The 25,202-nt window shown below is 35.8% G+C and overlaps 1 protein-coding gene across 1 annotated transcript; it reads left to right on the forward strand.

The window, feature by feature from the left end:
* Positions 1-14,454: 14,454 nt before the first annotated feature.
* On the forward strand, positions 14,455-24,909 carry CCDC91 (coiled-coil domain containing 91; the record flags this gene model as incomplete). The annotated part of the gene is made up of 6 exons (XM_010182357.1): positions 14,455-14,700; positions 16,615-16,777; positions 19,659-19,871; positions 21,095-21,133; positions 22,317-22,549; positions 24,790-24,909. Coding segments are annotated over exons 1-6 (1,014 nt in total), but the record flags the coding sequence as incomplete, so codon positions are not given.
* Between the last annotated feature and the right edge of the window lie 293 nt (positions 24,910-25,202).

The following is a 25,202-nucleotide window of genomic DNA, read 5'->3' on the forward strand; positions in this document are numbered from 1 at the left end:
TTGCTAGGCAGAAGGAAGAAGAGGCACAAACACAGATTGTACATCAACAGGGAATGCATTTTGAAACTAAAAAGCAGTGTAGTGAAGAAGAGGTTGATGGCCCTCTGAAGAAAGCAACAGAAACAGGCAATAAGCATGAAGAAGAATTGAAATCACTTTGCAAAGAACTCAGTGAAGAGTCTGGTGAGATCAACTCACTTGGCGAAGAGCTTCATTCTAATGGCAAGCCTGGTCGTGTATTAGGACAGACCACACATGAATCAGTGATTTCTGAAGAACTTTTTTCCAGTGTCAAAGGGCTTACAGCAGAAGAAACACCGGTAAGTATAAAAAAAATTGGCAGTGCATAACACCATATCTGAATAATCTTTCCAATAGATTCACAGTTCATTTCACTGAGAAAACTGCAAAGAAACAAATTAAGATGAAAATTCTATTTAAATATTTCCCTTTCCCTTTCAAAGGGGTGACAGCTTCAGACCTAAATTATCTGCCCTTCTTTCCTGTGTTCTGTGCTGTGAGAAAAGGAATATGGCACTAGTTACATGAAAATAGATTATTCCATTTCATGGATAAAACTGTATTGCAGGCAATAAATTGTATAAAGTGTTTTTGTAAGTTAGGTTGTATTCTAGTGTTTATATAAGGAACAGATTAAAAATAGCGTTTAAAGAGTTTGAGTCCCTTGTGATAAAAGATACTGGCTGAACACAAAAATTACGAAAGTAATATATAGTACATATATTTAGCATTTCATAAACATGGGGTGGGAGGTAAGGTGTGGAATAAATATTGTAAAAAGCAGTCATAAATTTTGATTCCACAATTTCATCCTAAGTTAATTTTTAATTAAATTTGACACTAGTTGAAGCAAAGCCGACAATTTTAAATTTGTGTAACAGTTAAATATTCTAATCTTGTATTATCTTGATAGTGAATAAACTGTAGTATTCCTGTTCTGTGTGATACTGCTCTCTCAAACTTCTGTTCATAGTTATTTTTAAAAACTTCTCTCTTAATGGAGAAAAATTTTAAGCCTGGACCTTCCAAGAAGCTGACAAGATAATGCTTTCATAATAGCTACTTTAGTTGTGAAAGTATATTCTAACATTTATTGAAATATTTACTACAAACTGTCATTGAACAGAAAATGCTAAAATAGTTCCAATATTTCAGAGCTACAGTGAAATGACTGCATCAGACACAGAAACATCAAGTCAGCTGCTGTTATATGAGGAGCATTTGGAAGACATGCGACAAGAGCTGGTACGGCAGTATCAGGAACATCAGCAAGCGACAGAGTTATTGAGACAAGGGCACATGCAGCAAATGGAACGTCAAAAAGAAAATCAAGAGCAACTCTTGGCAGAGCTTGAGAGGCTTAAAGCACAATTAGCTGAGGTAATACAGGGTTTGACTCAATGAGTTAAAGTGGGTTAACAAAGGGACATCACCAGGCAGGTTTATATTTATTCATACTTGTATCTCTCTATATATACTGAGTTGTGCATATTTACTATATGTGTGCATACACACACACATGCATACACATATCTATTTGTGTGTGTGTATATATACACACACGAATATATTTATAAAAGACATATTTCTTTAATGTCAGTGATGGATCAGTTTAGGCTTCTATAAACCTGGAGAAAAGCTGCAATGCTGCAGAGCACCCAGAAGAGAGAGTGAGTGAGTGCAGATACATTGTAAACCATACCACTTTCCAGATACGCGGTACTGTGCAGGATGCATGTTAGCATCCATTTACATCAATGAAGCCACCAGCCATGGCTGGAAATTCTGTAGAATTCTTCCTCCCCACTTGAGGTCTGAACTTGAACATTGTATTCGTAGCTCTCTGCAACAACATGTTTTGGGCTTTTTTTTTTCTTTTCCCTAAAAATAATGGGAAATTAAGTCCTTACTGACTGTTAGAATGAAACAAAATCAGTGGTATTTCGTGGGAAACATCACTGTTATTTTGCCTTTTTAAACTTTACTCGCTGTCACTCTGCATCTATTCAAAGCCTATAGTGTGTATGCTAATGAAACTCATTAATCTATCTTAATAATTAAGTCTTTGAAAATAATGTCATTTGTAGACTTGTCTTCAAGGATTCCTTCCCTTGAAAGACCAAGTAAACAGAATCGAGAAGAATTTGTCTTGTTCTGATTTAATTTCAACAATGTAACATTACAGTAATTCACATGGAAATAGCGATCAGTGATTCCTAAAATTCTTTGATTTCACTGTGGAGTGGAGCCTTAGCTTCCTTCAGACCTTACCCGAACTTGGTTCTGTTTGGGCTCAAGGAGCTGGAGAATGTAGAGAGCCAGTCACTTGCATGCAGGTGGCTTTTCCAGCAGTGTCTGGTTTCTTTTTCTTCAAGCTACTTTGTAGGTGTTTTTCTATCATTTATCCTGATCTTTCCTTCAATATATACATCCTTTTTCCTTTTACCCCTTTGTCAATATGTAACTGCATCTTCTGTCATGGGTTCAAATTCCCGAAACTGATGAAAAACATTAAGTAGAACTTAAGCTGCTGACTTTTCTCCAGTTTTTAATGCCAAGGATGTTTATGTATAAGAACTGCATAGGAACGTATGCATTGCCTGTAAGCCATGAACACTCTAGCTCTTCTAAAAGAGCTTTTTTATGAAAATAACTTATTTTCATATTTTTCTCTTCTGCAAAACATTTACTATAGCATGTAATATTTAGAAATTAACCTTCCAGTTTGCATTGTGACCACTGTGTTTTGTAAAGAACATACAGGTTGTGTGAAAATCTTAAAGAAGATATAAGATATCAAAAGTATTTATTAGCTATATTCCATTCTAGAAAGCCTTCAATGTCTTTATAACCATTTAAAGAAGTGGACTGAAATTTCATTGTGCAAAATATGTAAAAAATTAGAAGTGACAGGACTCACTAATACTCAGAAGCTTAAAAAATTGTGTGTGCCTCTATAACGCTTCTTTCTTAGCGTGTCTCAATGGAGAATGACAGCCTGGTTGCAGAGAGAGAGAGAATGCTTTTAGAAGAACTGGAATCATTAAAACAATGTTCTGTGCCTGGAAAAGAGAGGCTGTTTTGTGAGCTACAAAACAACAGCACACAAACAGAGGTAAATATGGACTTTGACTTTCTTGGCAGCTGTGGCACGTAAAACCAGTAAGATTCCTTTTCACTGCTACTCTCTCTATGTAAAATAGTTTCCTAAAGTATGTTGATTGCTGCTTGAACTGAACAGGTTTAAGAATCAAGAGGTGGTACTAGTAGACTTAGTTTTTTACTTCAGGTAAGCAGAAGCAAGAAGCTACTTTAACAGCTTAAAGGTGGGGATTATTACAACAGCTATTTGCTCAGGTAAACTCTTTTCATATTGCTATAGCAACACCAACAGAAAGTGCAAGAACTGTTTTATCAGCATAACAAAAGTTCTTTCTAATAGGCCCTGCCTTGGATTTCCTGTTTTGTTTTTTTTTATGTTTTAGTTAACTTTTCCACGTAGGAAGAGAATTTCTCGATTTGTAATTTGATGCAATTTATTAACAGAACACAAAGTATTTAGGTTTTACATTTCATATTCTACTGTGTATAAGAAGAATATGTTGATTCTGGCATGACAGGACTTCTTTCCTTTTTGTCTTCTCTCCCTCTGCAAAAACTTGCACAGAATGAAAATGAAAACCAAAAGGATGTGAGACAGCAGATCTTTGAGGATGAAGATGGAGGAAGAAAGCCCGATGAAACATCTTCAGCTCTTCTTTCTAAAGAAAGGTGCTTAGAACTGTTAAGAAAACACTTTTTAAAGAATTTTGAGAATCATGTTTTTGTTGTTGATTTAATGATATTTGTAAGCTTTATTCTGACTGATTATAATGACATTTTTTATTCTAGGTAACCGTATTTCTAAGTTTACATACTTTACATTAAACAATGTCTTATTTTTTTGTAAAGCCTAACAATGTAATGGCATAGAGGATGAGACAAATCTCAGCCGATTTTACTATATCTTTGATATTACACACATATAGAATAATATATGTTATTTATACACATGTATTTGTATACACATTGTATGTATAGATATGAAAGTTTATTTTAATATCACTGTTGTATTTGATAGTACCTTTTGACTATTTTGTAACTTGCTTGATCTGTGTAGAGGAGCAATATTTTTAATTGTCACTTTGAGAAAAGAGTAAGTTTATAATGAATACTAGGTAAATCTAGACCTCTGTTTTAAAATAATAACTAGATAAAATACCAAGATAAAAGTACAAATATTGATAAATAGTTTGACTTCTTACGTATTTTGTAAAAAGAATTACTTTTAGCACAAATGTGCTTTTAATATTTATGGATATGATATTGGTTTTAATCTTAAAAAAGAAATCTTAATTTTACTGTTTCAGCTGCAAATCTTTCCTGGTTCCAAGGGTATATAAGGGATAAAAACCACTTTGAAAGCAGGGGGAAATCAAAGGACTGATTATTTTCTGTCCTGCAGGCATGTTTTGCAGAAGGCTAATGAGAAACTGATGAAGATTCTTTTAGAAGTTGTGAAGACAACTGTGGCCATGGAGGAGACAATTGGTCATCATGTTCTCGCATTACTGGATCGAGCTGGGAAAGTCCAGCCTTCCAAACCCACTGGATGGGACACAGAAGCAGAGGAGTCAGTAAAACCCTGTGTCCGTGTGGGATATGAAAAAGGTACTGCTTCTATGGTTTTCTATTTCATAACAAGCAGCATTTATATACTTCTGTTATATATTTGAATAACCTTAATTTTGAAATCTTTAATTAAAAATAAACTTTTTTTTTTTAAGTATTTGTCATTTAACTGCATATAACATCTCTGCTCAAGAGGCAACATTTCAGGAGTCGTCTGGGTCATGCTCCAAGCCAGTTATGACTCTTATCTAGGATCTTGTTGCAAAGCCTGCAACAGAATGGGAAAGTGATTGAGAAATACAAAAATAGTTACGTTCCTGTTGAAGGGGGCAAAAAGAAAGATAATGAAACATAGCTCCATGGCATCTTCCACCAACTTTAAGCCTTCCTCTGTATGAATGGGGAATGGGAACTAGTGTCAAAGGCTGTATCTCTACCAGTGCACTTAATGTACGTGAGGATATTGCTAATCACTGAGGCCAGCTGGCATGTGTCAGCCTGTGTATGTGTGTTTGTGGACTTTCTTAGCCACTTAAAGAGGGTGGTTGCACGCAACTAGCCTTTTGGAAACAGTTCCAGGAACTTTCTGGCTGCCAAGACTTGCCAATCAGATGTTTGGAGGAGTGCTAGTTGGCACAAGCATAAAGCAGCATTTTAACATTATTGTTAATTCCTTACCAGTGTCTAAGAACTCTCACAGGCTCTGTTTAATTTCTTGTTTCTTAATTTCTACTAGGAAAGTGTATATCCATTCCTCTTTAGGGCAAGAATAGGTGCTCTGTCATACTGGTTGTGTGCATTCGTCCTCGGTCTTTTGGGGAGGCAATGTACAACAGACGAGTTCAATCTGAAACACATACCTCTGGATTTGGCTGGAATTTTAACTACTGTGGATGAGAAAAAGAACTAGAAGTAAAATATTACATTTAAATGAAGATGAACTTTACCTCTTTCATTCAAAATGTTGATCATTAGATATTATTGATTCCCTTTGGCTTTAAATATAGGTCATATTAAGCCTTGGGGCAAGTTAAGAAAGAATGTATGACTCAGTGACATCTCTCTCAGTTGATTACTCAAAAGTTTATCTGGTGAAATGTGTACAGGATTCTTGCATTTTTCAAGTTAACAAGGCTTTTATGCTTGTACTGCTGTTTCATTAAAAACTCTCATAACTTCTGTTTTCTGCTCATTTCACTGTATTTAATTGTGAGGAAAATTGGTTTTTGAAAGCTCAGATATTTGAGACTTTGCCTTTTCCCCCAAATTTTAGATTGACTAACTAAGCTTCTGGCCTTAATTTTTGATTCTTGTCCAGGAGACCTTAAAAATTGAGAATGTCTGCTACTATAATTGAAGGAATCACTTCTTTCAAAAAGAAGTATTCTTGCATTTTACTTTGGGGTGGGAAATGAATAGATTTTGCTTATGTTAAAGCAGTTAAAAGTATCTTCCACACTCTGACAACTATTTTCCACACTATTTTCCACACAGTTTCTGCTAGCTAAGTGGTGAAAGGTGCAATGACCAGGCTCAAAGTTTACCACCACCTTCTTCTGTATTCTGCAGTAGTTTTAAATTTTATGTAAACTGCAGTTTAAATAAGTTTTCTATGTTAAACCCAGCTCTTCTCGGTGACAAACAATGATAGGACAAGGGGTAATGGGCACAAGCTGGAACACAGGAGGTTCCACTTAAATTTGAGAAGAAACTTCTTCTCAGTGAGGGTAACCGAGCACTGGAACAGGCTGCCCAGAGAGGCTGTGGAGTCTCCTTCTCTGAAGACATTCAAAACCCGCCTGGACGCCTTCCTGTGCAACCTCCTCTAGGTGTTCCTGCTCTGGCAGGGGGATTGGACTAGATGATCTTTTGAGGTCCTTTCCAATCCCTAACGTTCTGTGATTCTGTGTAATTTATAAATATTTTTGTGTTTTCATTGTATAGTCTGAGGTGTATAAAAAACATTGGGATTTTCATAACATGCATTGCCCAGAGAAATTAAAACATGTTCACGTTATGAAGGCAGTGATCAGATTGTCACAGTTAGTGTATTGTGGTATCACCTTTTGCATTCGCTGCACCTGGTTCATAGTTACTCCTGTTCAGAGAAGATGCACTGTTGCATTTTTCCCTCATTCTCATTCGCTGTGAATATTGCTCCCTTTTCTTAGACAATAAATACATAACTATGTGTACAAAGTCCTAATAGGTGATTGTTGCCCTTTGCTACTCTCATACGTGCTTGCTCTGCACTGTCCATGCATTCATTTTTGCCTGCTCCTGCACAGCAATGTGTATACTTGAATGTGTCACTAATTATTGTCGTTAACAATTCTTAATATGGATTACTTGCATTACGTATATGTAGAAAACCACAGTTTAAAAGAAAGTCATAGTAGCCATTGTACTGTTCCATCAGCTGAATTATTTTAGCCTTCTTCAAATGGAATTAGATGACAAATTCTGTTGTTTTCAGCAACAGGACTGCTGTTATTAATTTCCTAAACTTCCACTGAATGGCCTGACAGGACATAAGCTTTTAAAATTTTTCCCCATGGAAGTAAGAAATAGGTAGACACCACTTTTAACCTGTGTGTGGTGGTGTATTTTCTAGTATGTAACCAAACAGAACTTCCTTTTTATTTACTTAGGAAATTTGTAGGAATAAATTTGCACCAATAAAAATCTAATAATAAAACAGAAAAAATAATTTGTTTGATAAAGTGAATTCTCTCTGACCTTCTGATCCATATTTATTGACAAGCAAAACTCAGCTTACTGTTTTTCCTAACTTTCAGCATTTTAAAAAGCTGAATCATTAAGGTCACATACTTATAACCACAACCTGAATTACAGAGCGGATCTGGGACCTTTCCAAGGTTATTGACTAACACAGGGGTTTATTTCTAGCAGAGTGAGTAAAGTTCAAATTTCAGTCGTAAAACATATCATTGGAAGTGAACAGTGTTTGCGCAAAGTAATCTAAAATGAGTTAATTACATCTGGAGATTTGGGCCAGGAATCATCGTGACAGAGCCAGCAGGCTTTGCTGTGCTCCTCCCTCGGATGTTGTACCTTGGGTAGAAGGATTGCAGTAGTGCAGGTTGCTCTGGAGAAGCCTCTGTAATTGTGGCATTCCTTGAACATTAAACCCTCCTATCTACTTTCTGAGCTACTTGTTCCCAAACTGTGTAGCAGGAGCAAGGCAGTAAGTAGCCTTATACAGTGAACCACCATAAAACTGATTTTTTTTGTTGTCAACTTGTAACCCCTAACCTTAATTCCTCAGTGAAATCTCAGGAGTAAACTGAGATACTAGCTCTGAATGATGCAAAATATGTATTGCTTCATAAAGGTCAGTTCGCTGCTGATAAACGACTTCTGTATCTGAAACGTTTGAGTAAACACTGTATGATTAAGCACTTTTCTTAAGATTTAGTGGGCCATGACATCTGACGTGCTGAACTGCAAACTTCATGGCAAAGGAAACAATATGAGCCTTTGCTGGTTTTTTGTGGGTGCTGGGTTTTTGTGGGTTTTTTGTTGGTTTTTTTTTTTTATTACGAGTAGAGAGTTTACACAAGGAGAAGATATTTTTACTTGGGCCAGTTATATTCTATTTATTATTTTGTATTGACTGAAAAAGAAAATCTGGGGACAGATTTTGGTTTTAGTAATGTTGGGTTGGGAGATAGAACAGCATTATAAGGGTTAGTAAAATGAAGGTTAGGCATTCAACTGCCAGGTGCAGTTAATAAGACTTGACAACATTTCTACTTGCTTCCACCACTGAAAATCTTCTGGAAAGATGCTTGACTAAGATGCTGTGTACTAAGACCATTATCAGGGGAAAAAGATAGATTTTCACTTTGCAGTTCAGAAGACATTTAATGTGAACTCCTATTCTAAAGTGCCACTTTGTAGAAATTATAGTATGGGTGTCTGTATTTATAATTTGATTTTTCTATTTGAGTTGCCAACCCTACACTATAAACAGAATTATTGCAGGTGTTGTTTGTGTGCATTTTGTTACTTTTTGGTTTTGCTTTTTTTTTATCTTTGAGAGTAGTAAAGTTTCCATGTGCCAAATTATACTTTAGGTGACAGCCCTCTTTTTCTTTCCTCATTTTTAATGGTTCTATTTCAAGATTTTTGTTTTGAGATTTTTCATATAACAAAATTATATTTTAACATTGATTTATTTTGTATTTATCAAGAAGAAATGGAAGCAAATTACAAAATAACTGACATAAGCAAACCAGGAGTTTAAAATCCTGTCATTAGTTCTTAAAGGCTAAATTGTACTATTTTGATCACTGGCAAGAAGTAGTAATAATTTTAGTGATGCTATTGATGTAAGAGACATATGCCAGAGTAATGTCATCTTTTGAAAGATTACATTCTGAGCAGGCATCAGTGTTTTTAAGTTTTTCTCTAAAGGTTTCCAGAGAGCCAGAAGTTCAGACAATTTTGCAACAGACTGCACTTTTCTGCAGTTACTTTGCATAACACTTATTTTTGTATTTGGCATGACTCATTATTGCACAATTCAGCTATACCTCTCAAGCAGACAACTTACTGAAATACAAGGGATACAGGACATGAATTATGAGTTAAGCCTGAAAATGAAATTACACAGATAATTTGTACTCCATCAAGAGTGAATTAGGTTGTGTAATAACTAATATGTCATTGTTTTGTCTTGTTTATAGCTGTTGGCTTTTATTTGGTGAGATCTCTGAAGCTAAGCAGGGTCTTACCTGGTCAGTACTTAAGATGGGTGGCCTCCAAAGAGCGTCAGGTGCTGCAGTAAGTGTGTCGGGGCTCAGTAGGGAAAATGTTTTCCTTTGACTCGGTCTTAAACCAGTACTTTAGCACAGCATTTGGAAATACTTATGCTGCTGGATGTCCATCTTAAATGAAGGTCCTTTCTACTCTGAGGATATTAAAGCTTCTGCATCACTGTGGATGTTTTGAGCCACCCAGAGCCAACCTAAATTTGGGTGGTGAGAAATCAGAAAGCCATTGAATAAAAACATGAAATTGTTCATTTTGCAACCTTCCTTACACTGCAGGGTAGTGGAATGTGAGGATGTTATGGGAAAGCCTTGATGCTGTACAAATCCATTGCAAATAGTGTGTTGGCAGAAAATGACTGCCAGCCACTGCTGAGGTGACTCCACTACAGTAGTTTGTGACTGAAGTTCCAAAGTGCGGTACTCGAAAGTGCTTTGAAATCCTGTGTAGATGAAAGGTGCCATGTGAATGTATATTCTCCTCATCTGATTATTTGTTCCATTCATGCGTATAGTGTGCTTCTGTTTTTTCCCTTTGGAGTGTGAAAACAGTCTGTAACATTATATTCCATGTATCTAAAAGGAGATATGAAACAGTAATGACATAACTAGAAGAAAAAAAATCACTAAATAAATTTGCATTTTAAAAATCTCAGCAATTATACAATAAAAGTAAACAAAACAAAACCTTTTCTAACTGTACATTAGTTTATTGCATATGGGTCATATGTACAGCTGCATCCATAATGAAATAAGTGCATAGATATTATTATCAGAATGTTTGCAGGTATAAAAGTATAGTAAATAAACCAGATGGTTAATTGTGTTGTAACTTGTTAAAAAAAACTAAGACCTGAAAACTAGAATCTGACTTCCTCACTAGGTTCAATCAGCATCAACAAGAGAATTCGTATTTTCAATTTTCTTGGCATGCCTGGTTTAGAGGCAAGAGCAAGTATAAGGAAATTGTATTCAACAGGAGTACTGACTACATTTTCAAAGGCAATTTGTAAAATTTGCCTATTATAATTTCATGTCAATTTCTGTAACTAAACAAACTGTTCCAGTTCAGCAGTCACAATTCATGGAGTAACCAGGAACTTAAATTCAAAGATAACCCAGTATTGTAACTTTGTTGCTAAACAGGCATTGACTGTTCTTAACTAATTTAGTCATACTGCTGTTTCCCGAAAATAAGGGTGTTGGGTTTTTTCAGTAAATCTTAGGCAAAACCAAAATCTAATTGTTTAAAAGAAATTTACAGCAACACATTTAATTCTAAATATATTTCAGAAATATACTTCATTAAAATAAACTGTCATTTTAAAAAACTTTCCACAATAGCATTTATTTCTGACACTTCAAATCAAACAGGCTAATGACCTAACAGTTCTTCATTTTTAAAACTTTATGAACAATAGTTATCTACCATTGTAATGTACTACTGTGTTCTTATTCCATACCGGAGGAGTGATTTTTAAAACATCTCAAGAATTTGCTTTCACGTGTCTCGCTTCAATACAGACCTGAATTCTATATATGGCAAATTTACTGTTTTCTGGACGAATTGTTCTCAGTTTAATACCACGGGCAAACTTTGGGTCTCCTGCTTTTGAGACAGACTGAGTAATGCCTTTAAACTGGATCAGAGCTCAGAAAGATTGAGCAGTAGGCAGGTGCTGGGTTGCCTCTCAGTAGGACAGTTACGGTCTCCCTGTGTTGTACTTGATTTGTTCTGCTACCCAATTTAATCAATTTTCAGTTCATTAATACTAATGCTGAATTTTGATGTTCTGTGTTCTAGTCTGTTTGTCCTGAGAAGTTGTCTGAGTTATGTGTGTGTCTTTCCCTTTACTCACTTGAGTCTGTGCTTTTGAATCACTGACTTGAAGTTTTGTGTTAATGCACACAAACATAGCTGGGCATTGATGAAACAGTGATTCACAGTCTGCTGGTTTTTGGTGGTTTTTTTACCTGGTTTATTTTAAAGACAGTCTTGTAAGTCATTATTGCAAGTTATTCAAAGTAGGAAGGGTTACTGATAGTAACAAAGCTTTGAAGATGAACCTTGGAGCCCAAAAGCATACTGAAAGGACATCTAAATATTCTCTGTTAGTATCTCCTTTTCTCTCTCCCTTCTGCTTGTTTTTAGTTAACACATTGTGTATCTTGTTTGTGTAAGTTTTAGTATGCAATGTTTCCCCTTCTGTCTTTGTGACCAATACACATATTTTAATCATTTTATGAACTGTGTTAACTTGTCATAACTCAGATGTACAGTTTTTCATGTTTTGCAGTGCTAAGAGTCTGTGTGAAAAGGTTGCTATTGCTTTTCCAGAGTCCTGTTCCTCATATCATGGGAGTAGTATGAGCAATGATGATATTAATATGTGGTCAAGAGCTACGGATGAAGGACTACTGAGCCAGCATCTTGCAGGAAGTGGAGTGGAAATAGATCCTGAAAATGAAGAACTCGTTCTGAATATTAGTTCTCGACTGCAGGCAGCTGTTGAAAAGCTTCTGGAAGCTATCAATGAAACTTCAAATCAGGTAAGATGATCTAATAGTGAAGCATTTTGAATTCTGTGACTTGATTATATTTATTTTTCTCATTACTGTGTTTTTATAAGCCTAAAACCTGTAGTCTCATTTAGAAAGCTGAAACAGTACTTCAGATGCCACACCCAAAAAAGCCTGCTCCAAGCATGACTTTACTGATGAATTCAGTCTCATGTTAGTATCATAGAATCATGGAATACCAGGTTGGAAAGGACCACAAGGGTCATCTAGTTCAACCTCTCAAGGTAAAAGTATGGTTTAAATGAGATGAGTCAGCACCCTGTCAAGCTGACTCTTAAAACTGACCAGTGTAGGGGAATTTACTACTTCCCCTGGGAGATTGTCCCAATGTCTGATTGATCTCATGGTAAAAAAATTTCTTCTGGAGTTCAGTCGGAATCTCTCCAGAAGCAACTTGTGTCCATTACCCCTCATCTTTTCCGTGTGACTGCTTGTGAAAAGGAAGTCTCCATCTTCTTGGTAGCCACCCTTTATGTACTGGTACATGGTGATAAGGTGCCCCCTAAGCCTTCTCTTTCCAAGACTGAACAGGCCCAGTTTTCTCAGCCTTTCTTCATATGGCAGGTCTTCCAGTCCTCTGATCATCCTCCTCACCCTTCTCTGGACCCTTTCCGACCTGTCCACATCTTTTTTGTACAGCGACAACCAAAACTGGACACAGTACTGAAGGTGTGGTCTGACCAGTGCCGAACAGAGCAACAGCTCTCTTCTGTTTGAGTATGAGTTCAATTGAAAAGAAATGTTTGGGTTTTTTAGGTCTTTTTTCAGCTTAAGGCCTAGCATTACATAACACTGGAAAACGATACACAGATACTCCAATGTATGGCGTTTTTAAAAAAAAGAAAGGAAGGCCTTTTTAGGAAATCTTGCATTTAAAGAGCGGATGATACAGACAAAGAATAAAACCTTCAAAGTTTTACAGTAATTAAGAATTCATGCTGCACTTATAAAGGTATTGTCAATTATTTATTGTGCTTGATGCTTCTTTTTTGCTGCTGATATGTAAATGCAGTAGTTATATACATAGCCCTAAATTTTTTTGTGACTTATGTTTTTACAATAAGTATTTACTTTTCATTATACTAATGAAAGTAATCAGTATATTCTAAGCACCTTATTTTTATTTATTGTCAAATGATCAGGAAATTTTATTTTCAGTTCATAGTTTTATAGCTGAGACCTTGGCAATACCAGTAAGAGAGCTCAAACACATATACACACATTTTTTCATGACTATGAATTATAAAAATATGGATTTATCCCTGATGATCATATCTTTTGTCGTCGTTTTACAGTTAATAAAATGTTAATCTGTTTACACATTCTCACACAGTGTTAAATATAAATAATGACATATTTTCTGGCTGTTCTGTAGAGGTACTTTGCAAGCATTTAGGCTTGTCTGCTTTGCAGTGTCTATTGTGTGCTTACTGGATTATATACAGTTCCTGTATATACCAAGGGTTTGTAGGGGATTGGACAAATATTTTTACATATTCAGAAATTGAATACTTTATAAAATATTGTGGAATATAAAAAAATAAACTAAAACTAATTACAGGCAGAAAATATTTTTAACCTTTCCTCTGAATCAGTTGTGTTGTGCATACAGACATGTATCTGATTCCTAAAATAAACTTAAAAGAATGAGAGAAACCTGGCAAAATCTTCAAAGTCACTATTTGAGACCTGTCTGAACACACACTTTCAGACCTGAAGTGCAGTCTGAATCTTTCAAGGCAAGCCGTATTGTGGGTGTATTAATTCAAATTCCACCTGCTGGTGTTATGTATGGGTAAATAAATCAGGCCACTCCCCTAAACTCTTTCAGTTGGGAGATACTAGCAGGAAGCCTTTAAACCAGCAGAGTTTGAGAACATTATTCCTGTTGAACTAACTCCAAGAACAAGAATGAAGGCAAATAGTGACATACCTGCGTTTCTCTTTCATTTGCTGTAGTGGAGATGGAAAATAATTTTTAGTTTCTGTTCTGCTAGCTTGCTTGTCTGCTGCAGTATACCTGTGCAGGTAAAACAAAATTATGCTTCCTTGTCTTGGAAATTACCTGCCAGCTTCTATTGGAAGATTTCTGTTGCTTTTTCATGTGAAACTTCTCTAGGATCTTAGGAGTGACTATATGAAGCTTTCTTGCACCTTTCTCTCTTTTGGATTACTCTGCTCCTGAGTTACTCTGCTGGAGAGTGTGATCTGAGGCTTTCTGCTGATTCGGAGTAGGTTTGTCACCAGCAACGCTGATATGTGTCTTCAGACTGTTAAATGTACGCGTTCCATTACAAATGCCTGTTAGAAATTTCTAAAAGCAGCCTAGATAGTTGAAAGTACCTATGTGACCGTTGAGAAAACAGCTACACCGATATTTTTTGGAATGGATTCATACCGCACCTACTGGGCATCTAATCTGTTTAGTGGTTTGTGGACTGAAGGCCAAGAAGAAGATACATACGAGGTTGAATCTCGTGTGCCTTTGCCATATCCTTTTCCTTTCACTGATCACTTGGATGAGAATAATTCTGTAGTTGTAAATACTTCTATTTTTCACTTCAGCCACAAAAAGAACGGGCACATTTTAAAAGTTGTCTCTAAAATCTCCTTGCCTACACCTCCCTATTCAGTAAGTATAAAAGTTTTGAAAAGGAATTGTATTTTAAACCAGCTTAAATAGAAGAGAATGCAGTGAAATTTGAGTTAAAATTGTCTCTGTCATTGAAGTTTTTATGCACTGCTGACAGGCTCTTTTCCTAAACAGTTTTTAATGGGTACTTAAAAAGCTTTAATGATACAATTCTCTCTGTTAATTTCTAACAAAAGAAACATAGCAGACACACAGAGTTATACTGAATTACAGAGATTTTCGATCTCTTTTTAAAGCACTTCGGTGTTACTTATTACATTACATTTTTCTCACTGTGAATAATTTACTTTGGGGGGGGCTGAAGTCATTAAAATTGTTCATTTATAGCTTCCTGCACTGACTACTAACATTAACTAGCACAGGCTTGCTAATGGCTTCCAGTGATTCCGTGATGAAATTTTTGTCTTGATTAATCATGTTCATGTTTCTGCTTCTTTTTGGTTTTGCCCTCTGATATTTTTAATACTGCTTTGAGTTTTTATTACTGAAAAGAGGTGGAGAATAATTTTTAATAGTATTCTGAGTTTTAATTGCAGTAGTTGATGCATTCGAGTAAGCCATTCTTGTGGTTGTCTGTGTACTGCAGTATTTATACCTTTCTTTAACTCCTGTCAGAATAAATAGTTCATGGTAATGACATCCATCTAAAAATGAATGCTGTAGTAAAGAAATCAAGTATTTAAATTGAATGTATTATAGAAGAGAATGTATTGACTATTCAGACATTCTTTTCAAAGTGTAATTTTATTTATAACTGGATTTTTTTGTGTGCAGTGTTCTGTGAAATGTTACTAACTCATTTTTTTGAGATTTTAAAACAAGCTAATCGTACTCATGAACTTAGCTGGAGATGGTGAGAAAGCTTTTATTTTTTAAGAAATTGAGAGAAATAATATGCTTATAGAAACTGTAGCAAAGCCACAGACATATGTATATTATATTAAACTGGAAAAGAAAAAAAAGGAGAGAAACAGGGTATGTGTGTTATTTTGTTTTCTGAAGTTGTTCGTATTCAAAATAAGTTGTCTTATTTTGAATACAGGTCACACTAAGAACTCGTGCCTGATTCACCTCTGGCCTTTTGTATTTGTGTCCCTTGAAGAGGGTGGATGTAAGCTGTAAAAGTTAATAGTTGAGAAGTAGAGATCTTCTTGATAATTGACTCCAGTTTGCTGTTATCTTACATGAACATTTTGAGTAATAAAACTTGTAATATTAGACTAATGTTCCTTCTTTACTCTTGCTTTTGTAATTCTCGTTTTAATTCTTTTTGAAATTTTACACACTTCAGTCCTGGTTTACCAGCAGTTTAGGTTAGTGACGTAGTGGGACTGCACTACATCTGTGTATTTTATTACATCTGTGCACATTACATATTAACCCATCAGACAAGCAGAGAAGAATAAAAAAAGCCTTAATAATTCTGTGAGGTGGACACAGCTGGAAGAAGCATTGGTTCACTGCCTTGTGGGTTGAAAAGAGCAGTGTATTCAAAGTTCACATTTTCCTGGTGTTCTAATTTATCTTCACCTTAAGGAGAAAGATATGGTGGGTAGCTTATTCATATGTAGCACAAAACTCATACATAAATAAAGGTGAATCTAGTGTAAGCTCATAAACCAGGAATTGCCGGAACAAAGATGCGGATTTAGCCAGATGGCTCACTCAGTTCACTGTACTGACAAAGCTTATTTGCTTAGACTTTTGTACTGAGTCAATCTTCCTGTTGTAGTGTGTGAATGTGTATTCAGTAAAGATCTTGCCAGATGTCCAGTGAAGTTATGCGAGACTTCTCATCACATTGTAGAGCAGCTGTTCATTGAATAAGAATGATAGTTACTTCTCAGAAAACCCTTGGTTTATCTGACTTCTGTAATTTCTTCCCTGTGGTAGCTTGAACATGCTAAGATCACACAGACAGAGCTCATGCGAGAGTCCTTCAAAAAGCAACAAGAGGCCACAGAATTCATCAAGTACCAGGAAGAACTACAAGAACGTCTTAATGAGGAAACCAAAGCCAGAGAGCAGTTGGCTTTGGAGCTTAGTAAGGCTGAAGGTGAGTAGCTGCTTTGATGAGTTGTTGAACTTTTGAACTTCCATTGAAATTCAATTGAAGTTGTTGAATTTCCATTTGTGCTGGACTATTGCAAAATGTGCATCCATAATTGTATTTGAAGATGACATCCCACAGAACAAGACCTGCTTATTATTTATTTTTATTTTCATATTTTTATTATTACTTTTATCCTATTACCACCAGACAAGCAAAAGATCTAAAATTAACTAGGTTCTTCTTTTGAGCAATGCACTCTGTTATAAAGTTTGTTTATGCAAACAAACTAATAGCAGCAAAGAAACTGCTAACTCTTATTAGATGCCAGTTCGTAGATAATGGGATTGCCCATATGTAAATGAAGACAAAATTTACCTGTAAAATTTTATTAAATTCTTGCAATATTCCATAAGAATGGAATTGGTTTGGAGATATAACAGATGAGTCAAATATGTTTTTTTTTCCTAGCAATGAAAGTGTATTAAACACAAAAATCTAGTGAGATCTATGTAGCACTCTCAGAATTTTATCTGATAAAATTTTATTTGGGGAAAAAACTTGCAAGCATATGAAGTGGAAGCAATCTTTTTAATTTTAATTTATTTTTAACCAGAGAAATAGCAATGTCTGTTTATAAGACTTGACAGGACTGGCTGTGTTGATTCAGTTCATGAATATAAGCAACAGAATTTGATGTTAGTTTTAGCCCTTGATAGACATATTAAACAGTTGCAGTAAGTTAGGTGCAGATTTATGTAGAAATTTAATTCAGTTCGGTCTTTTGCAGCTAATCTGTCCCTCTTGTTGCTTTAGTGCTTTATAAACTCCTGAATTAAGTAAATCTCTTTTCACCCTTTTTTCCTGGGAACTTCTGAAATTAATGCACTTGTAAATGATAGGCACCTTTTTTATGGTGTTGATAAAACAAAACAAAAATGCTGTTAGAGCTCTTTTTATATTTTTATTCTGCTCATTGAACTGAGTTGTGAGCATACTCTGTCAAAGCCAAACTACATTCTCTTACCAAATTCCTTAGATAGGTGTGCAGAACAATGTCTTAGTTCATTATACATCTGATGGTACTCTGTCTTCTCTTTTGATAAAATGTGTCATTTTTGATCGTTTCTTCCTTATCACAAAACCTGCTGCGGCTGAGACATTTTCAAACCCCTGGTGTTTTAGGGGTGTCAGATATGACTTATCTAATGTGACAGAAAATCTAATGCCAATTTGTTCACTGAACTCTGACAACTTGCATTACATCTCTTAGGAAAAGAAAATGGCAGGAGTAAATACCACAACACATGATCTTAGCGGACTTCTTTTTGTTGTTCATCCCTTTTTGGTGGGTGTGCACACTCCATTTAACCTGGGAATCCCCTCTCAACTTCCAGTCTGTTACATACTCATTGTGAACAGCATCTGATACAGTGGGACTAACTACTAGAGTTTGTATTATCTCCAATTTTTGAAATGCTATTAATGATGTTTCTAGTTCAGTATTTTTTGTTTCATCAGCCAGTCGCTCTATGCCACTCTGTGCTGGGGAAAAGACAGATTGATCGACAGTGCATGACTGCTATGCATGAGGACCAGACCTGTGTTTCTCAGAATGTATATGCAGTGACCACTGTTAATTAATTTCTGTCTTGATAGCTTTCCTCTGATACAGAACTAAGTGCTCACAGAGGTCTTACTTTGTACGCATTGATAAAAAAATCTTTAGTTTTCCTATATTCTCAAACCAGGGTAAAATCTATTTTAATACTGGCTCTATATTGTAGATTTATACTGATAAAGTACTTTCATATTGAAAATAGTTTTAAATTGAAAAAAATGTGACTTAGATGCTGTTGGTTTACTAAGAAGATGCCTGTGAGATAGGTGTGTGTGTGAGAAAGTTTAGACTGATGTCCTGTCTGTCTTCGGGAACTGTCCGTGTCAGACATGACAGAACACACCTTACTGTGGAGATCGGGGATACCTATTCAGAACCTTCTGTCACTCAGTAATAATGTCTGTTGTGTCCTGTGGTTAGACATTTCTGAAAGGACTGCTAGGAATCTTCTGAAGCCAACACCGTACAGGATCTCAGTTTAGTTTGTACAGCCCTCAAGGAAATTTTCCTGGTTTTTCCTTAGTCTTTAGTTTTGTGCTCAATTCTGTATCATTCCAAGATGGTGCCATTTCTTGCTGCCCTAATACCATTCACAAAACTAAAGCAGACCTCCTGCTCAGATTCCTATATAAACTACTTGGCAGTGAAGCAATTTTAGAAGCATACAAGACATATTCTGAAGGTAGTGACCCAAACTCACTGTTGAAAAGATGATAAATTTTTCTGTGCTACTGAAAAATTTGCACATAAATAGTAAAAAAATTAGATTGTTTCTTAGATGTCAGGTGTTACAGGGCCTTTGGGCATGATTCAGGTGCTAAACGTAAACACCTATGGGCAGTTTTGGTGCCTTATGGTGTTGGAGGCATCTGTAGGATTCCTGACTTACAGGAGACTCATGGTCTTACAGAAACTGTGGTTTGAGGTCAAACTAATGTCTGGAGGCACCTAAAATGGCACCTGAGTTTATTTGAAATGTCTTAATTTCTCGTGTGTTTATTACACACTTATTTTTCCTTGGCTTTCCTGTTTGCTCTAGAGGTCTTGCACTGAGAACAAATTAAAAGCTGTATTCAGTCTTTGCTATCCTTCCTATAATTTGTTTATCATGGAAGAATAGGAAGGACATGAGTAGCAGTTGTCAAGTGCTGAGTATTTACCATGCATATGTATTTGTGTGAGAATTCTTTAGTGACTTTAGCATGCAAAAAATTCAAATTTTTCTTTATTGTCTATTAAATCTGCCCCAAAATTTATGTTCTACAGGCCTCATTGATGGTTATGCAGATGAAAAAGCATTTCTGGAAAAACAACTCCAGGAAAAAATAGATGTAATTGACCATCTTGAGCAAGAACTACTGTGTACAGGTAACAAATTGCAGGAGTTAGAGGCTGAGCAGCAGCAGATACAGGAAGAAAAGGAGTTACTCTCCAGACAGAAGGACGCCATGAGAGCAGATGCGGGGCCAGTAGAGCAGCGTATGTATTCCTCACAATCTTTCTATGAGATTTTCTTATACTTTCAAATAAAGTAATAAGTAATCTTGGTGAGAGTTCCCCCCCTTCCCTTTAGTAATCAGTAATAAAATGGTGATAGGGCAAAATGTGATATTTTAGTACCTGGTGCCTAATGATAGCATGATAACTTTTCTTGATACTTAAACAAAAAGAGACTGAATTTTCCAGTGTTGAGCAGTCACAATTGTTCTTTAAACTAGCAAAAAAGCTTGATACCTCTGAATATCTGCTTTTATTTCTATTATTGCTGGAGATGGAGTATCTTGAAGTTAGCACCTATGAATAAAAATACTGGGCTAATTACTTTCTGGTGATACTGGAGAGACAAGCAAGCATACCTACCCAGAACATGACTGAACTACGTGATGGCCATACTTATTTTAGACACAGAAGATACACTTTTCTAACAAATTCCTCTTTGGAGGAAGAATGGCACAAAAATAGCATGATAAGGAAAGCCTGTTATCTTCCAGTAATGAAAACTTTCAGCATTGGTGGTGAAAATTCCAGATAAATACCTTGTCAATGTAATCTAACTAACTGCTTACTCGAAAAAAAGCATTTATCTTAATGAAGTAAATGTGTCTTTTAATTGTTCCTTAAACTAATAACTTCAGTTAGTATTTAATATTTAAGAGGGGAAGAAAATTAGAACAATGGTGTTTAAGAAGTACTGACCTTTCAGGGATTGCAGTGCTTACATTGTAAATCGCAGGATGAAATTACCGTTTTATTTAATTTCTAAAAGTCTATGGCAATTTGTAATGTTGCTGTTTTTATAAATTACACATCTCGGTGTGTATTTGTAATTTTCTGTGTTCACTTTGTGTAGCAATGAAATTTTAAGAACAGCCTGTTGCTTCCTACTTTATAGTAAAGAAGATCCTTGTCTATATGATTCCAGTTTAGTTACTGGTTATGTTTTAGATTTCTAAATATTTTAAAGTTATTTTCATGTGTAACAACTGTAAGGATAAACAGTTTTATAAATATGTGTAGGTACTTATATCATGCATACAGAATAACCTACCACATTCCCTAAGTTATCTCAACAGCTTTGTCATTAAATGCCACATCTATCTTTGGCTTCATTTTCTCTTACATTGTTGCACCACAAGAAAACTGTAGCTGGCATGTGAATTACTTTGCTTCTTTTTTTGTTCTCTCTCTCTCTGTTCTCCTAGGCCTAGTAGATGCTGCAGTCGATGCAGCTTCCCAAGCAGGTGTGTTTGTATGTTGCATGGCCAATCTGTAACTGGGTGGAAGATTTACACATACTGACATTGTTAATCAGGATTATTGGGCTTTTGGCTTACTGACATTACTTGTAATTCTTACTGGCCTGCAGCTTTGATGTTGTATTTCATGCTCAGTTTTACATTTCACTAACAACATTTCTTATAATTTCTAAGCATAATAAACAAATTCATGAATAACCATCATCTTATTCACCTATGAATTACAGATACATAGATAGTATTGAAAGGATATTTTGTAGCATTTTTTTTTCTTTTTCTTTCCAAACACAGTTGAGTCATTCATTAGAACTAAACACTAGATTATATTGGTATATAATGGTCACCTAGAAATGAGAATTGGTTAAATATGATGTAAGATGATGGTGCCTAAAGGATCTATCTTCTGTAGTGAAAGTAAATTGTATTGTTTCTGTCTAAATATCAATCATGTTTTAAAGATTCTCCAAATGTAATTGCACTTTACAGTTTGGATTTTACCTCATGGAATTTGTACGGTTAGTTTATTATGTACTTCAATGGGCTGTGGCTTAAGAGTCTTAATGCAGTGGTTTGGGGCTTTGCTATAAATGCTTGCCAGCCTTGTCATGAGGACTCAAAATTGGTCATCCATGCAGTCACTGATTTTACAAAGCTCCAGTTACAGGTCAGTAATTTTCCTCTCTGTCTGCCCAGCAACCTGGCTAAGTCCTTCAATATTTCCTTTGAATTATTTATATGTATCACCTTAAATGATAAAGACTGGGAGTGTCTTGATTTTACTGATGCTGGGGATGAGAAGAGGGTTGGGTTTTCTGTACTTCATTGTTAACCCCTGTGCTGAATCTAGCTTTAGTTTGAACCCATGCATTTTCTTTTACAAAGACCATTTAATTTATATGAAACTTAAACAGGGAAGTAATCTGATACAGCTTTGCCAACAGTCCTCTGAAGATTAGCTAAAGGATACTAATTTTAATATGAATTTGCATTAGTTATGTTGATTGTTTCTTAGAAGAAAATACGTTTTCTAAAAAAGAAAAATAGTAAAAACCCAAACCAGTTCACATCCTTCTGCAGTGTACAGCGTGGATACCTTGGGGAGTGGTTTTGCTTCATAACATAACTAACTATTCATATCTAAAAATAATGATGCTTTTATTATAACCAGAATTGCTGGAGGAAACAGAAAAGCTAATGAAAGAAAAAATTGAAGTACAGCGTCAAGCTGAAAAAGAGCATGATGACCTTCAGAAGCAAGTGAAAGTCTTGGAAATAGACTTGGAAGAACAGGTCAATCGTTTCATAGAGCTAGAGCAAGAAAAAAATGCAGAACTAATGGACTTACAGCAGCAAAACCAGGCTTTGGAGAAGCAACTTGACAAAACACGGAAATTTCTAGATGTAAGTATGGTAAAAGGCTAGTTTCATGAATGTGGTGAGCACCTGTACTGAGGTTTGTTTCATCAGAAAATGCTGATTTTTTTATTTTATTTTTTTTTTCAGATTTTGAGCAAACATAAAGCAGCACACAATAGTAATGGTGATACAGGTTCTAGCCTAAGAATTTAATTACCTTTTTAAAAGTTGAAAATTCATTTGAGATGCTTGCTTAGGACTGCTCTACATTTCTAAGTATAACTTAGTAGGCTTTCTAGATGTTTTAAATAATGGGAGACATCTAAAATTAATGAGGAAAGAAATTTTTGTGACCTTCATTTTTAACAGTTTGTGGGATTTCCATGTTTTCCAATTAAGTCTGATAGATTTAGTCTAAAGTCTGTGCAAGGTCCTGCACCTGGGTCAGGGCGATCCCTAGTATCAATATAGACTAGGGGATGAAGGGATTGAAAGCATCCTGCAGAGAATGACTTGGGTATATTGGTGGATGCAAAGCTGGACATGAGTGGTGATGTGCGTTCACAACCCACAAAGCCAAATCCTGGGCTGCATCAAAAGAAGCGCAGCCAACAGGTTGAGCGAAGTGATTCTGCCCTTTTACTTCACTCTTGTTAGACCCTATCTGGAGCACTGTGTCCAGCTCTGGAGCCCCTAGCACAGGAAAGACATGGACATGTTTGAGCGGGTCTAGAGGAGGGCCACAAAAATGATCAAAGGAGTGGAGCACCTCTCCTGTGAGGAAAGGCTGAAAGAGTTGGGGTTGTTCAGAAGTGGTTGGACCAGATGACGTTTAAAGGTCCCTTCCAACCCAGCCATTCTATGTTCTGTGATTTAAGTGCTCAGCTTGCTTTGTACTTGGAAATGGACAGCATAACCTCTCCAAGTTTCTTTTGTAGTCTTCCTTCATAGTGTCCAAGAATCTGCCTCCAGATACTAAGCTACATCTTCTAGCCAGTTATATGTGTATTTGTTCCCATCCACAGTGGGAGCTGCCTCTATTGTACCCAGCTTCTTCCTGCCTCAGGCTGTCTCTGGAATTTTGTTTTAGACTCTACCCCATTTTCAGCAGATACCATCTTCCCCACCTCCTTCTTTTCCCATTTTATTCCTATTAAGTGTCCTGTGCTGCTGGTGGGGGAAAACTGTTATTTCTGTGCTTTCTCAATTAACTCTCTAACTGACAGCAGCTGGGTGGAATAATTTTTGACATAATAGATATAACAACCTGTGGCACCTTCTTTGGATAATCCGTTACTAAGCGGTATTAAAGGAGAGATCTTTACAGATACTTCTAAGGACAATTTTTTTTTTTTGCTTTCTTTCATTTTCTACGGATACAAATTCTTTTTCTCACTTAAACTAGTGTGTCATCATAGGACAAGGTTCAGAAGTAAAACTTGCTATTACAAGTCCCATAGTCATATAAGTGCATTATGGTTTGAGATTATCAGTAGCATGAACTGCAGAATTACAGACTACTGAGATGAGTAGCTGTAATGGCAGCATTAGAATTCTACTGTTTCCTTGAAACAGCAGGTGAGTTTTTAAAATCTGCAACTTTTAAAGGTTGCTGTTTTATTCTGGTTTTTTGAATTTTTGGAAAATATTTTGTTGCTAGACAGGAGCATTCCTCTTTGTATCAGATACTCCAGGTAGTTTATTTTAATGCATCTGACAAGGTTTGTCTCTTTACCAAAGTGGCATTTGAAGGTGATGTGTCATTGGATACTACCAGTTATGCATTATTTCCTATATAAAGATGTATTTCCCAAATGTCAGACTGAGATATAAGAAAGTCAAAAGTAAAACTGAATGCAGGATTCAAACAACTTTTTCTTTTCCTATTGGCTCCTCATCAGTATTAACACAGAGTGAATTTCTATTCTTAATTTCTATTTATGCTACATATATCAAAGACAAACATTAGGAAAGAAAATCATGAAGTATTGGCTTATTACCATCTGTGTGGTGTATCTGGAACAGAAGAAACAAAATTATCATTTCTGTAAAATAATACTGGAAGTATCTATGCTGTCCTTATTTTTTAATGAAAAAAGTGACATTTGTTGCCTCAAATGATGAAAACAGTTTTTGTTAATGGCAGTTGCAAGAGGTTCTGCCACCTTAAAAGTACTGACATACTGATACCAGCCTTACATTAACAGAAATAAGAAACAGTAATATACTTAATTTAGATAGTTTTTAAATCACATGGTGTATCCTTATAATTTCTTAACTTTCAGGAGCAAGCAATTGACCGAGAGCACGAGAGAGACGTGTTCCAGCAAGAGATACAGAAGCTGGAAGAGCAGCTTAAGATTCCACAAAGGAGTCAGCCTGTCAATGAGCATCAAACCAGAGAGGTAATGCATTTTATTGCTTGTACTTAATGAATATAAATGACAAGTTGACAGCTGTTAAAATAGCTTCATTCACAGTATTTTATGGTGTACCTAACCTGCATCTGTTTACAATCCAGAAAAGTAAATCCCCTTAGACGGAGAGTGAGGGGTTGGGGGAAAGTGGTGAAACTGTGCTTTGGGTTTTTTCAGGCTGGTTGGTTGGTTATTTTTAGTAGTAGACATACAGAGACTTCATAATTTTCAAAAAAGCTCTTTCATATAGCTTAATTTAGAAAATCCAGTTTTCGAAAAGC

Source organism: Mesitornis unicolor, unplaced genomic scaffold (genome assembly GCF_000695765.1).
Source record: "Mesitornis unicolor isolate BGI_N332 unplaced genomic scaffold, ASM69576v1 scaffold15084, whole genome shotgun sequence".
NCBI lineage: Eukaryota > Metazoa > Chordata > Aves > Mesitornithiformes > Mesitornithidae > Mesitornis > Mesitornis unicolor.